This window comes from Apium graveolens, chromosome 9, assembly GCF_009905375.1.
Source record: "Apium graveolens cultivar Ventura chromosome 9, ASM990537v1, whole genome shotgun sequence".
Taxonomy (NCBI): Eukaryota; Viridiplantae; Streptophyta; class Magnoliopsida; order Apiales; family Apiaceae; genus Apium; species Apium graveolens.
The window spans coordinates 235138308-235154160 of NC_133655.1; the positions used below are offsets into that span (position 1 = coordinate 235138308).

Consider the following 15853-nt stretch of genomic DNA (forward strand, 5'->3'; position numbering starts at 1 on the left):
AAAATGATAAAACAAAAAGGAAGGGGATGAAAAACTTGAAAGTGGAAAATTTATAATTAGATACGGGATACGGTAGTCGTCTTTCAAAATTTTAGAAAGAGTTTTTTTTTATATAATGATATTATTAGTTGTTACCAGTGTTGTAAAAAGTGCAAATCGGATCTAAGCGGTGATGTCACCTTCTAGCGCTTAAACGCTAAAGCGAACGCTTAAGTGGTTTTAAAAGCGGGTCACTAATCGGATTATAAATAAATAAATATATGTATATATATCAAAAATACTGAATATTTTTTTGAATAAAGAGATAACATCCACATAATATAATAAACCAATAAAATGATATTTCACAAAGTCATAATTAACTAAAAAAATACAAGTAATATTTAAAAATATCAAATTATACCTCTTTAAAAAATAATAATTTTCTTTTTGTAATTATTTTTTAATCCCCATTTAATTTGGTCAAAACCGCTTAAACGGTCAAAATCCCCTTAATTCCGCTTAAACCCGCTTAAACTTTACTAAACGTTTAATTATCCGATTTTACACTCTTTTATCTCCGATTCCGCTTATACCCCGTTTAAACGTACGCTTAATGCGCTTTTTACAACTCGGGTCGTTACTTGCTAATAGGATTGGATTATGACATCTTATTTACGAATCACCCGTGCAAAAAATTGAAATACCATCTTTCGAAAAGGAAAATACATGACCAGATCATCATAATATCAAATATATTTGATTAAACATGTCTTTACGTCAGAACTTGGAAATGTAATAAAATATTAATCATTATAAAATATAGTAATAAACTAATTTTGATAAAATCTGATTTAATTCATTACGATTCGGTTCTATAATATTAAAAATTATAATAATTTTATGGTACAATTCGAATCATATCATTTTAATTTTTGCAATTCGTTTGACCAACGGATCACACAATGGCTCCTGCACTCAGCTTGGCTCCAACACATTGCAAGCAAATCCAACACCACACGTGGCAACACCCTATTCGTCATCTCCCTCCGATACTCACACTCCCCAACACTGATCATCGCATCTCTCAATCACTACACACTATCAATAACCGCCGTCAATTAAATCTCCGTCGACTCGCCATGTCCTCTTCTGGCAAGTCGCTCGAACTCGGTTCCACAACTCAGTTCGAACTCAGTACCGAGACCGATTTCAACAAAATCGTTTCTCCCGATGGACTCATCTCCATCTGCGGATTCGGTTCTCTCCTCTCCGGTAATCAATTACATTATCAACTCTCGATAACTTATTTATCTTTTTCTCGATATAGTGTATTTTTAATCTCGATAAATTAATAAAATACTTAGTGCTAGTAAGTTTATACGTGTAATTTGCTTATGCGTGTTAACAGAGAATAGTGCGAGAAGTACATTTCCTGATCTAATCAACTTTCGAGTTGCGATATTGCGAGGTTTTCGTCGTGTTTTCGCTCACGCGGCTCCTATTTTCTTCCAGCGTGGCATTGCCAATCCTGAAACTAAGGTTAGGTGTATGTGAATTGAGTATATATAATTGCTATTTGATTACATGTATTTGTATTGATTCGAATGAGAATTATATAATTTTAGTGATACATTTAGATATGCATGTTTGAATTAAATCTGTACAATTAAAAAGGTTGATTTGGATGATATGTAGATAGCCTAGTGAGCATGTTTTAAGGTTTTTCTTCCCCACCGATGCTGATCCAGATGCATTATTCAGAGATTGAGAAGAGAACAGTTGTGATTCCTAACTATTCACTTCCCTCCCCATATGCTTGTAAAAATCAGTGCTCTAAAGAATGAGGAGGGAGTGAGTGACAATGAATCCTATTCCTGATTATTCGATCTAATCAGGAAGCTAATATTTAATGATATATGAGTAGATTATTTATATTTATGTTTAGTTTGAGGGTTCTCCTTATGTAATCTTTTATTTTTTTCGAGATATTTAGAATTGAAAATTTCCTACTTCTTTTAGAGAAGTGAGTCTGTAAATCCTTGGGGTAGTGTATTTGTGCACTTAATCACCGGACTCTGTACCCACATTTGTCTATATTTTTGTAATATAGTAGTTTTTAATTTAGAATATTGACTTTTTCAGTCCTGGTCTTGGGTCGGCGAATATGTAATATACAAAAACAAAATAATCAAATTTTATCTAATTCAAAACTAAGTTAAGTGAAATTGAGTTTGAGGTTGAAAGGCGACCAGCTACATATGTTTGGCTTTGTGAAGAATACCTACAAATTAAGCTATTAAGGATCTTATAAAATTTAATTGACTCAAAATGCAAGTCCACAAGCGGGTGTCAGTCTTAATCATGTATGTGTTTGTTGTCAAGAAATCATAATTGCCGATTTGCTGTCTTTCTTTTTGAAGATCTGTATATACTATATGGTTGTTAACCCTGGGCTATATAATAGTATGCACCTAGTTATTTTTGTGCCTACACATCTTGGAGTTTATTGCAAACCAGACTGGAGCTTCAAACACTGATGACCACAAAAGAAGAAATTAGTGGGATACTAATGATACATTAAATTAGAATATGAGATAAGGAGAGGAGTGAGGCTCCTTAGCCTTAAATTTTGAGGAACTAAAGAGCATCTCCGAGAGATTCTTAATACCCTCAATTTAAAGTAAAAGAATTAGCTCTTAAGTATTCTGGTGCGCATATATGTGTGTGTTTGTGTGTCGACTTGAAAAATACTCCTAACACTTGCTCCTTGTATATGTTTATACTAATAAAAGTACACATGATCTGAGATTGTGGGAAGTAGAATATGAGAGTAAGATATATAGATATTTATACTGACTTAGGAGTGGAGAGAGGATTAAGGAGTGAAAGAAGTCTCCTGATAATTTAGAGAGCCACTAGGAGGCTCTTGGAGCAACATTTCAAGACAAACTCTTCAATATAAAACTTAAGATTATATACAAGTAAGCTATTTGAGATGCTCAAGGGCTCTTTGTGTTAGATTATTAAGCCATTAGAAATGGATAACCTTCAATTAAAGAAGGTTTCATGGTAAATGATCTTCATATATACAATTATGATTGACTTGGTCGGAACAGATCAAGGTATGTGATACGGTTAGCTGGTTGTAGAAGGCCTCGCCACCTTTATAAATCTTAACAGTTTTACTCTACATCTTTCTTTTGGTCCTAGTATTAATAATTATAAGTACGACTACCTCTGTTAGTTTAAATCACAAGCATGGAAGAGTTTTCAAGTTAATCCCTTATATTTCCTCATAAGTAGCATGCAACAATACAATAGAGCCGAGAAAAAGCCTTTCCTTCGTCTGCTGCAAGAACTTGATCAGCTTCATTTGTTATACAGAAGGTTCATATATAATAAAGATTATTTAAATGATCAAATTCCACACCTTAATTTACTTCAACAAACTGATATTGATGGATGCTACACCAAATATAATGGTAAAGCTTTAGACTAATAGCATTTGTAGTTGCTATAAATTTTGAAACTGAGGAAGAGTTTTTCATGTTAATCCATTGTATTCCCTCATAAGAAACATGCAACAATATAGTAGAGCATTCACAAAGCCTTTTCCTTGTCATGTACAAGAAACTTGATCAACTTCAGCTTCACTAGTTATACATCCGGTTCATACACAATAAGATGCATACAGTTATAAATTTGGTACTAAAAAGCATAAATTTATTGTCATGCCCAAGAGGCCATAGGAAAGCATGAGCGATACAAAATTCAAAACACGATGATAAGACAAGTACTGGGTTACATATGTAGAAGGACATCGTTTTTAGGCATCAGGGTTTGCAAGGAGATAGGCTTCCACAGCTTTGAAAACACACCTCTCCTTACTCTCTCCAGAGATGGTTTCTCCTTCCTTGATCTCAGCACCTCGTTTAATACGGTAAGTGCTTACCTGTATCCCTGTGCTCCCTCCGTCAGGCGTGGAACTAAGCTTGAAATCATGGGAAATCGACTCATACTTGCCTACTAATGCATCACCTTCTACTGTGTATGCATATGTCATGTTTTCCTTGTCTATAGCATCAACTCGATGCTTCACATACTTAAAAGGTCTACCTGTGGCAAAGTTACAATAAATCCAGGGGAAAATAAAGATCAAAGTATGTAATTTTATGTACACGTGATAACTCATAGCAAAAACTGACTTGCCTTCTAGGAAATCGATCTTCTTGATGGTTCCAGGACCTCCATTCCCCTGAATTACCTCGATGTTTTTGACAGCCCGGGGCACAATCTTTTTCACTATGGTGTCAGGGTCGAGGGTAAGAGCATTGAATATCCTGGAGGCTGAAACTGGACTTTTTATTTCATTAGTGAATGTGTAAACTTCCATGGTTGATCTCGTTCTAAATGTAAAAAGACCCAAGACTGTGATGGCATTTATGGTGACAATTAGTTTTGAAATTTATAGTAATTATAAATGCTATATACATCTAAAGCTTATCCATTATATTTGGTGTGGCATGCATCAATATTTTTTTGTTGAAGTAAATTTAGGTGTGGATTTGATCATGTAAATGATTTATATTACTTCAAAATTATATCACGATCCTTACGTTAGAAAACTAAACTCTACTAAAAAACGTCCCCCTAAATATGTCCGTTTCAGTTATATATATAGAAAGTAGACAAAATTGCCACAGGAAAAGCAAATAAAGAAGGGGAAACGACGAGTGCATACGGCATAGACGTTTTACATGCAGAAAAAGCTAAGAAATAAAGCCACAGGCACGTTTCACAAGCAGAAAAAGCTAAGAAAAAAAGCGTCAGACTTCAAGTCCAAATTGCCTTTTACAACGCACCACCACCCCTATTCTGTAAATTGTGCATTTCACTTGCTCTCATAGTGGCTATTAGTGCAATAAATTAATACAGTTTTATCTATATATGCAAAGATGCTGTGGATACAATTTGTATGTGTATCGCGTGTAGTGTATGTTGGTACTAGTTTTGTTATTGGTCATTCATGCCTAAGACGATTCCCAACCCAACTTTATAATTGTACTTTATACACTATTTTGGTGTAAAAATCGACTCTCGCTCTATAATAATAAATTTTCTTTTTTTCTCTAAAATTTATCAATATTAATTGACGGACAAACAGTCACATTGAAAAATATTTTTTTTTGACAGTATCTTATCAAAAAATGTTTAGAGCAAGAAATGACCGTTTAAAAATGCCGACAATAATATACTAATATAAGTTTGTTAATATTATTTATGTGTAAATTAAAGACAATTTACCAGAGAATCGTTAATATACCCTTAAGTCCGTACCAAGTTAGTATTAAATGACTTCATTTAATCCTAGGTAACTAAATTAGCTATCCATGTTTTTAAATATTCAATACATAAAGAGGTTGGATCGGTGGTGATGGGAATTGGAATTGGGGGGGTATGGGAATGGGTGTTAATGGAATGGGATTGAAATGGTATCTCAATGGGTTAAGAGGATATGATTTTACCATCCAATGGGAATGTGGTTCCCATTCCCAACCATCAAATTGCCAATCCAAACACTATCATTTGGGATTGAGTTTCTGATTCCCGTCAACCAGCCTCATTAAACACGAACCAAACACTCCCTTGGGTGATAGCATTAATTTATATATAGTAAATAAAATAAGAAAATTGAACTATGTTATTTATATAGATATATAACAATAATAAGAACATACAAATATGTAAACAAACAGAATGATAAGAAGGCAAAAATCTAATTTAACTAAATGTAACAAAAAGGTAGTATACTTTCTGCCCAGTAGTTGTAAGTTGGCCAAGGAAAACTGCTGCCTCCGGCCAGAAAAGAAGTAACGAATAAATTTATTGTTTTCTCTACAAATACTAACTAATAAGTATAATTCTACCTCTACATTATGAATCATATGAGCAAATAAAAGGATAAAGACCCCTTATCTATAAGAAAATTAATTAGTGCTTTGGGCTTTTGTTTTTCGAACTGAATTTAAATTCTTCTCCAACAAGGAAACTAAATAGTCCTTCTCCAACTACCTTCTTCCCTTTTTCTAATTAAGCTTTTTTTTATTCATTTGCCTGCATAACAGAATAAATTCAATTATTCACATATTTTTATACAAAAACAGACAGAAGTAGGTATAATAAACAACGCCTATCAATAATGTTGGAAACACTTTGGTATGTATGTGTTCAAGGGGTCAAAGCCTAGGAATTTGAGATGTTCATTATCTGCTATATCATTGGTTCTTGTTTATCAAATTTAAGTAAGTGAATTAAAAATGCAAGTCTTTGTCAGGTTGCAGTTTCAATCATGTGTGTGTTTGCAGAAAGAAATCATATATGTAGTTTTTTCTATTCAAAGATTTATATATACTTGATTGTTTATAAAGTTCAGGATCATATCCAGTTTAATTTGTTATATCTAGATGCTTCTACTATTACCTCTATTTTGGTGTCTACACTGAATGTTAATAGGGAGAAATGCTTGATAAATATTGTAGGTAGCTGATATATATTAAATCTACATGTGTATATATATTTTTTGTCAGGTATAAATATATGTGTATATATATATACATGTGTGTGTGCTTACTATTAATCAGAAAACATCAGAGGAGCTACAGTCTAGTATTATTAATGTCGTAGTTGTTTGCTGTAGGAAATTTCAAGCTTAAGCGTTGAGCATTGTGATGGTGAAAGCCTTTTAGTAACTGTTTTTGAGATTCATGATTCAGAGGTATGTAAAGCATTCTGTGCTGCATTGCTTAATGGATAAATTTTGTTAATCAGATTTGTAGCTTTAAAGTCAACTAACTCGTATGTATTCCGGAGTTTCAGATTCCTTCATATATTGAGAGGGAGCATGAGTTTCGTTTTTTAGCTGTGAGTGATGTTGTAGTTTCCCTAATCAGTTTTGTACTTATAGGTATTTCCATTGATATAACTCATTGTCCTTTTAATTATGAACTATTGACTTATTGTGTTCTAATAGGTCATACCTGAAGCAGTAGATGGGAAGCCATATGCTAGTCCTGCGGTAAGTAATGGTGTCAAATTTATTGGTCAAGTTGAGGTTGAGCTTATGTTCTTCTTTTCCTTTTTAAATAGACTGATCCCGTATATTTTTGTTCATGTTGTAGGTGCTTTGTGCGCGTTTTAGCGATGAGGAGTATTTTCAAATTAGGTGTAGAGGTATCATCCTGATAGTTTTGAAAGTAGAATTCGGACATCAAAAGATCAATCACCGTGCTTCTTGTTGTCTGTCCTTGTTTTTATTGTTATAATTGAATACATGTGATGGTTCATTTGCTTCCATTTTGCTTTCATGTAATTGTACTTGATACCTTGATATGTTGAAAGAGGCCAGGTTGGGGAAATCTAGGTTGTATAGTTTTTAAACTAACCTAAGTCTTCACCGTGTTAATGATGTGTAAGAAATGTAACTAGGCCTCCTATTACCGTGAAACATGCTAGAAGAAGGCCTATACGGTAAACACAACACTCTAGATTAAATAAGAAAATAGGGGTAGAAATGATACATTTGAGAGTAGTTGTATTCAACAAACAAAACTTGTGCTGGTGGGTCCAGTAAGGGATAAATAGAGATATGAGTAGTAGGATCAGGATGTGGATTGTTATTATGTATTGCAGAGTGAAATGTATTATGGGGGAACCTCACCTCTTGAAGAGCAAGGAACCCTTATCATTGAACCTAGTTTTCAGATGTTTCTGAATTCTTTTCGCCGGATCAAAGGTTAATAATATTGAATCTTAGCATTATGTTGGTTCTTGTTTTCTTGGCTATGTTGACGAGATATGCATAACTTAATTGAAAATTACTCGGCAGAACTACGGAAGTCGGAAAATGAGCTTTGCTGTTAATGGGTAGATCTAGAGCAAAATAATGACTGCGTCTGGCTGGACATGCAATATACTAATTGAGCTATGATGAATAATTTTGGAAAATAAAACCATAACTTTATTTTATTCAGAAGCGACTTTTTATTTGCTAATCAAATTACTCCTTGTCTTGATATGTATGTACCCGGCTCACTATTGTGTACTTAGTTGATTTGTAGGCAGCCAGGAGATCTACTTCCAGCGATATGGACAATATAATATCCACAAGATTTGGAGGGATGATATCCTACCTTGTCGTGTTTATCTTCGACACTGGTCAGTGTTCTATTCGCATCATATGAATTTTAGGTCACAGTGTCCTAGTCTCTTCAAATTGTGCTTTACTAGAAGTAAATCTATTTATTCTTAATGTGGTCCTAAAATCCTTGCTTGGTTGTCATAGAATCAGAAAAATGTGTGAGGTCACCGCATCCTTGCATAATCATAATTTTATTTTCCTTCCCGCTGTATCTTGTTCAAGTTTTTAGCTGTTTATATGTGAATTAGGTTGTCTGCAACTTATGGGAGGTACTTTCTCTGTGAATATTTGTAACTTCTATGCAGTGTGCTGGCTGCAAAAAACCTTGGAGAGGCAATATATGATAACTTTCTGGATCATACATTCCTTGGAGACCGCAAAACAACAGTCCGGGAATATTTGAAAACTACAGGATCAGGCATCATGGAAGAGGAGCCTCCAGAACCTTTGAAGATTCGGTATGGTGGCTGACCGAAGTAATATTTCTTCTCCAAAGCAATTTGAGGTGAATATGATAACTTGTACACCAGTGACAAATGTGCACTCACAATCTAATAAATTCTTTATAACTTCATTTACACATGATGATTAGTAGATCTGAACAAGTTGGCGAGTAAGATTCCTAGTGAGGAAGTGACATTTTTCACTTCAATTATTTTGAACATCTGAAAAATGAAGGATGCATACTCTATTATTGTCACTTCAGTAACAATTACCCTAAAGAATACATAGGAAGGCTTAGTCCGATACTTATTAAGTCATCACAGCGTATGTTCTCTGTTGAGAAAATTAGTCGTACATGATCTTCACATCTCTGGTAACATCCGATTCGGCTGGAACCAGATTAGGGCAGATTTAATCTAATTGTATTTTACATTGTTTTTTTTCATAGTATAAATGTTACCAGTCCTAGTAGCATCTTTAGCTCTGGGGGTGAAGGTCAGGTCGATTCACATCTTTAGCTTTGGATGTATGATGTATCTAAACCCTTGTTAATATTGTTAGTTTAAACATGAGTGCTGGAAGACTTCTTTATGCTAAACCCATGCAGGCCTCTTGGCAGGATATTGCAGTTGATCAGAGAAGAGGCCCTTTGCTTGTCTGCTGCCACACACTTGATTCATTAGTTACACTAATGGTTATTACTCTATAACATTATTTCGGATAGGAGTACATGTCAAAATCTAAAATTACGATCCCTGCTTATTTGATGACTAATTTTAATTTCAAAAATTGGTTGACCGTCGTAGTCATGTCTTGAAGATATTTTGGAGTTTAGACTAGCTTTCAAAGATTATTTGAAAAGTGTGTATATCTGCCGATATTTAATCCAAAATGAATAATTGATTCTATAAACTACTACGAAAATATCATTAAATCAATAAAAACTACTACAAAATATGGGTAGAGAATTAAAACATGTAACAGGCCTTTGGCATTTATGGAGCTAGGTCTACCTTTTACTTGCCCAACCGGGACTGCTGTTCCAATTGGGATTTCGCATGACATGAATGGCTGTCATTTCTTCGTACAAGTAATTAGGGTTAAAAAATCATAGCGGAATACAATTGGATTATTGGAACATGTTTTGTGGTCAATACCCAATAAGACGATAACACATGTTGCAATCTTCAACTTGCAAAATTAGAAGCCCTTTTGGAAGGTTTTTTTTTGACAAAATAATTAATTTTTGAATTAAATTAGAGATTTAAGTAAATGAAATCTTTAATATTAGGTAGTTAGTTTTGTAGTAGTTTGGTCCAATAATCTAATTCTAATTTTCAAGTAGTTTGGTCCAATAATCTAATTTTGAAAAAGTTATTAAAAGAGTTTTTTCAACTCGAGTATACAAAATATTAATTGAAATATCTATTTACAAAATAGTTTTACTCAAAACAATCAGATTCAATCTGTTAGTTAAATCAACTTAATCAATCAACTATTATATCTAACCGCTAATGCCAAATATGACCACAAAATTTTGAAATATATCAAAAAATAGTGATCTTTGCATAATATTTTTATAAATAAAATATATCTGTTAAATATAATTGATGATATCAGTATATAAACTATTAGAGTTTGCTAATATTATTTGTGATATAAGAGTTTGACAAAAGGTGACGTCATCAGCATTTGTCATCGGGATTTACTGATCAATATATGTCATCAACATTTGTTCATATCAGTATTTATCAAGTTAGAAATCAGGATATATCATAGGAGAATATATTTTAGAGATATGTTGGTGTGGGAGTTTACTTGTTTGTAGCAATCAATAGTTGGATAAGTATTATAATTTCTTATTCATGTATATCATATTAACTAGATTGATCGCACAAATTAGGTTAACACAAGAAGTGTCGATTATTGTTTTATCTCTGTTTTTGTAACCTAAAAACAACTCTCAAGATATTTGTTCATCTTTGAGTGAGAGAGTTTTATAATCAATTTTGATTCATTAATACAAAATCTGTTAATGTATCTCAAGTTTTAATTTGAATTAATTGTTAATACTGTATTCCCTCTCCTCTACAGTATACTTAAAGGCCTAATAATATAAATAATATACTTTACAACAATTTACTTACATGACACAACATACATGATTTGAACAATAGAAGATAAAATATGTCATACACAAAACTTATATTAGGAATTTTTTTCTAGACCTTACATTTGGGTATAATTTATTTTTTTTTGCGCTACATTTAGGTATAGAAGCCCTAGTTCTTTCATTTCTAATCACAAAAGTATCTTCCAAATCTCTTTTGTGTTTTAATACTCGCAAAACCATAAGCCATAAAATGAAAATTAAAGTATCTTTCAAATCTCTTGTGTTTTATAACTTAAGTGTATGAAGTACGTTTACATAATTTTTAAAAAAAACTATACTTAAAATGGTGCCAAAGCTGTAGAGGGATGGAGGGAGCACAAGTCATCGTCACACACAACCTTAATTATTGCAAATATTCTTTCATAGGCCTCACATTTGGGTATAAATAGAACCCCTAGTTCTTTCATTTCCAATCACAAAAGTATCTTCCAAATCTCTTTTGTGTGTTTTAATACTTGCTAAACCCTAAGCCATGTTTATCTCTAATATCTCCTTGAACCCAATGGCGCCCATGCATACTCGTAAATCTCCTGCCCTTCAACCTCGATACTTCAATACAAGTAGAACCCCCGCTATCATTAATTTAAAACACAAAGATCTTTTCAAGCCATCAGCTGTTTCAAGTGTACATACTTGCTTGGCTTCAAGTAGCACCAAATCAGTACAAATAATGGATGAAATTACGAAAAATGTGGAGGTACGTTCAAGCGTCACAGCAGCTGAAATGTACAAGGCCATGTTTCTTGACATGGACGTAGTTATTCCCCAAATTCTACCTCAACTCATCAAATCCATCCAAATCCTTGACGGTGAGGGTGGTGTTGGAACCATCAAGTACCTCACTTACGGCCAAGGTAGTAAATTAATTTCATCAGTTTTAGGCAAACAACTTAGACCACAGTTAGTATCTTATAATCAAATTTGAAAATGAAGGCAATCAATCAAACATAACTATAGACATATATAATATATATGTACATTCAAGATATTTGTTAGAAATTTATTGTTGAACATTACAGATGATCAACATAGATATAAATTTATATTATTACCAACCGTTTTAATGTATGGGGACCCTAGACAATAGACATAAATACTACGACAAATTTTGTTGCAGCTGTGAAAGCAACGAGCGTGAAGCAAAAGGTAATTGTTATGGATGAGGAGGAAATGACATACAGTTACATTGTGTTCGAAGGCGACATTTTATCGCAAGAAGTGGAGTCGATCACAAATCATTTCACAGTTGTGCCTACCGATGACGGAGGTTGCGTTGTCAAGTTGAGGGTTGTGTTTACACCGGTTGCTAGTGAAATTGTACCGGAAGAGTATATTAAAGACACCATTGCTCAGTCATTTCAGGTCTTCAAGGCTACTGAATCTTACATCCAAGCTAACTAAGATATTTATATTTTCTGTTTGTTTACTCTATTACTATTACACCGTCTGATTTGTCAAAGGAATAATCAATCAGAATAGAGGTACAACCAAATGATGTGGTGTGTGTGAGACTCGGTAATTTTGATGTTTTTATTTCCATAATTTATAAAAATGCTGGAAGTCCGCTATTATTAATTAATTTATATTTAATTAAATCACATATAGTTAGAGATGCATAAAAGGTCCACTGACCGGGTTTTGACCAGGCCTTAAAAATTCCGGATTTTCACCCGGTCGGACTTTTCGGGTTTGACTTTGATCGGGCCGGGCAGGGCCGGACTTTTCGAAGATGTGAGAGCCCGTTTGGGCCCTAGAGGCGGGCCTCTCCGGACTTTTTTCGGGCCGGATCAGATCGGGTTGAGCTTTTTTCTAATTTAAATCAGTTATTAGAGATTTTGAAGACTACATATTTTACCAACTAGATCATCGTACAAATATATTTGTTTGCATGAAATATTAGATGAAAACATTATTTCGTTGAAAACGTTTAAATTTGACAAAAAATAAACATGTTTATAGAATGATATGTTTTATCAATGTTATCCAAATATATATATATACATTGTATTTACTATATCTTCTTTCATTAATCCCTACAACAAAATATATAAATAATATTATTAATCACGAATATGTAAATATATATGTGTCTAAAGTATTATATATATTTATAGTAAATGTAAATTCATAAATATATAAGAAAATATACTAGAATAATCAGATTTTGAACGGGCTTTTCTGGATTTTTTCGGGTTTTTAATCGAATCGGGCCAAAGACCGGGTCGAGCCGAAGCCTGGGATTTTAACCGGGTCGGGCCGGACTTTACCTAAAAATATAGGGCCCTTCGAGACCCTAAGCCCGGGCCGGGACCAGGCTGCGCTTTGACCGCTCCGAGTTTTGATTGGGTCGGATTTTGACCGGATCGAGTCGGGCTAGATTTTCGGGTCTAGGTTTCTTGTGCATATTTACATGTAGTACTTGGGAGTAAGGCTGAGCAAAACCGAACCGAAACCGAAAAACCGAACCGAACCGTGCTAATTCGGTTCGGTTCGGTCCTAAATTTTTCAGAAATCCGTTCTATTCGGTCCGGACCAAATAGACCGAATTAAAATTCGGTTCGGTTCGGTTCTTTTCACAAATATTTCGGTCCGGACCGAATAGACCGAATAGACCAAATCATAAATACTATAATTTTGTATTATATATATTTTACATATATCTTAAAAATTATAATCAAAATTTTTAATTTGTAATTATATTTATGGAGTATTAGAACTCTACATATCACATTACTTTAATTATATTTTAAAATTTATAATTTGTGATTTAATTTATAATGCAATTTTATTTTTGAAAAAAATTTCGGTCTATTCGGTCCAGAACCGGACCGAACCGAATTATTTCGGTTCGGTTCGGTCCGGTCCATAATATAAATTCGGTCCGGTTCGGTCCAAGAAAAAATTACTATTCGGTTTTTCGGTCTATTCGGTTCGGTCCGGTTTTGGACCGAACCGACCGAATGCTCAGCCCTACTTGGGAGTTGTGATTCATTTTGAGTCTTGACTATCAATCTAGGACCTCTAGAATTATTCAATAATTTCACTATATTATTTTTGGGGTCATTAGATGTTATTAGAATAATGATAATTAAAAGTCATACACTCGGGGTTAGGAAATGAGGACCCACACACCTTTAATCTAATAATTAAATAAGCATAAACCCCGATTAACTACTAACAGGATCAAACATGATAAAGTATGAGACAAGATTACAACTACCAATCATAAAATATAATTCACAACCCCAAAATACTATTAAATAAACACAATCGATTCCGGCTGGGAACCGACATATAACCCATTGTATGTTTACAATTTCCCTTCTAAGCGCTTGCTCACTCAGAAATACCACTACCTGCTCTGGCAACCGGAAGCCCTCAACACGATAGGGACCACCAGGTACGCTCTTACGAGTAGTGCGTCTAAGCCTGGCCATCTTCTTGCTTAACTGTCATGGTTAGATTAAAACAAAACATATGAGTATAAAACTCAGCAAGTAACTATAAAGCAGTTTTATGATAACAAATCCACAATATACTTTACCAAACTCAGGACATTCTACTTTATTTGCTCTAGGTGACAGATTTCCAGCTTTTGGGGTTAAGGAAAGGTTATAAAGAAAAATGTAGGGCTTTCAAGGAACAAGGCTCAACGCAGGATGAAAGCCGACATTCATCACAAATTATTAAAGGATCAGAACATATCTTTCAGAAAGAGGAAAGCAACAATATTTCACTATATGGAATCAATTATGTTAGATATATTTGATAATGTCATGGCTAATATGTTTTATGTTTAGATTTCAGATCTTATTTGAACAGTACAAATCAGTACTTAACTGATCAGTACTTATACTGGACGTCAGGACTTAAGGGATATCAGTACTTATGTTATCAGGAGATAAGCATCAGGAGATAGATATCAGAACTTAAGTGCTGAAGGACGATCAGATAAGGACAGTAGCTGATTAAAGTTAAGAAGATCAAGATAAACATAAGAAGAGATATACATGAAGAATGAATTCCATAAAGAATGGAATACTTGGAAGAAAAGATATCTGATTGATATATATTAGGAAGCAGAATTATATTCCATATCAATTAGCGATTATCTTATAACTGTGTAATATATAAACACAGACATAGGGTTTACACTATAAGTGTTATCATTATCGAGAATATTATTTACTGTAACCCTAGCAGCTCTCGTGATATTTTGTTCATCACTGAGAGATAACAGTTCCAGATTGTAACAGAGTTTATTGTTTCAATAAAGTTTGTTTTCTGTTACATAAGTTCTTGAAGTTTGATTTGATTGTAATAAACACTGTATTCATCCCCTCTACAGTGAAAGTGTGACCTAACAAGTGGTATCAGAGCTTGCTGTTAACACACATATAGTTAAAGATCCAAACACAATCATGTCTGACACAGAAACTCCAACTAAGCCTGCCAAAACTGAGGAATCATCAAAGACATTAATTCAGAGTCGATATGAGACCATCAGAGTTCCCATACTGAGACCATCTGAATATCCCATATGGAAGGTAAGGATGACCATGTTTCTGGAAGCAACAGATCCAGAATACCTTGATAGAATCAAGGAAGGGCCTCACAAACCTACCAAGCTCGCTGTTGTAATTGCAGGAGAAGCAGCAAAGACCGTACCAAAGGAAAAGAGTGATTATACTGCTGAAGATATAGCATCTATTGCTAAGGATGCCAAGGTACGACACTTACTGCATAGTGCCATTGATAATGTAATGTCAAACAGGGTAATCAACTGCAAGACTGCCAAGGAGATATGGGATGCACTGGAGACAAGGTGTCAAGGAACTGAAACAGTTAAGAAGAACAGGAAGACAATACTCACTCAAGAGTATGAACATTTTGACTCAAAATCGAATGAGTCATTGAATAATTTATATGATAGATTTGTCAAACTTTTGAATGATTTGTCATTGGTTGATAAAGAGTATGATCTTGAAGATACCAACCTAAAATTCCTGTTAGCTCTTCCTGAATGCTGGGATTTGAAGGCAACAACAATAAGAGAC

General features: G+C 33.9%; 2 protein-coding genes across 4 annotated transcripts; both read left to right on the forward strand.

Moving 5' to 3' along the window:
* The first annotated feature begins 904 nt into the window (after window positions 1–904).
* On the forward strand, window positions 905–9408 carry LOC141684640 (uncharacterized). 3 transcript variants are annotated; one of them, XM_074489711.1, is made up of 9 exons: window positions 909–1254; window positions 1391–1521; window positions 6680–6757; window positions 6859–6903; window positions 7013–7057; window positions 7161–7212; window positions 8100–8196; window positions 8485–8684; window positions 9231–9408. In XM_074489711.1, exons 1-8 carry the CDS (start codon window positions 945–947, stop codon window positions 8648–8650), a joined length of 924 nt encoding a protein of 307 aa, XP_074345812.1. In that variant the 5' UTR covers window positions 909–944; the 3' UTR covers window positions 8651–8684; window positions 9231–9408. The 3 variants fall into 3 exon arrangements, 2 of the variants coding, with proteins under 2 accessions (XP_074345812.1, XP_074345811.1); XR_012560654.1 differs by lacking the exon at window positions 9231–9408 and having other exon boundaries at window positions 905–1254; window positions 8089–8196; window positions 8485–8514; XM_074489710.1 differs by lacking the exon at window positions 9231–9408 and having other exon boundaries at window positions 910–1254; window positions 8485–8928.
* A 1801-nt stretch (window positions 9409–11209) lies between these two features.
* Window positions 11210–12305, forward strand: LOC141682650 (pathogenesis-related protein 2-like). The gene is made up of 2 exons (XM_074487359.1): window positions 11210–11650; window positions 11914–12305. Exons 1-2 carry the CDS (start codon window positions 11269–11271, stop codon window positions 12195–12197), a joined length of 666 nt encoding a protein of 221 aa, XP_074343460.1. The 5' UTR covers window positions 11210–11268; the 3' UTR covers window positions 12198–12305.
* Window positions 12306–15853: the final 3548 nt, after the last annotated feature.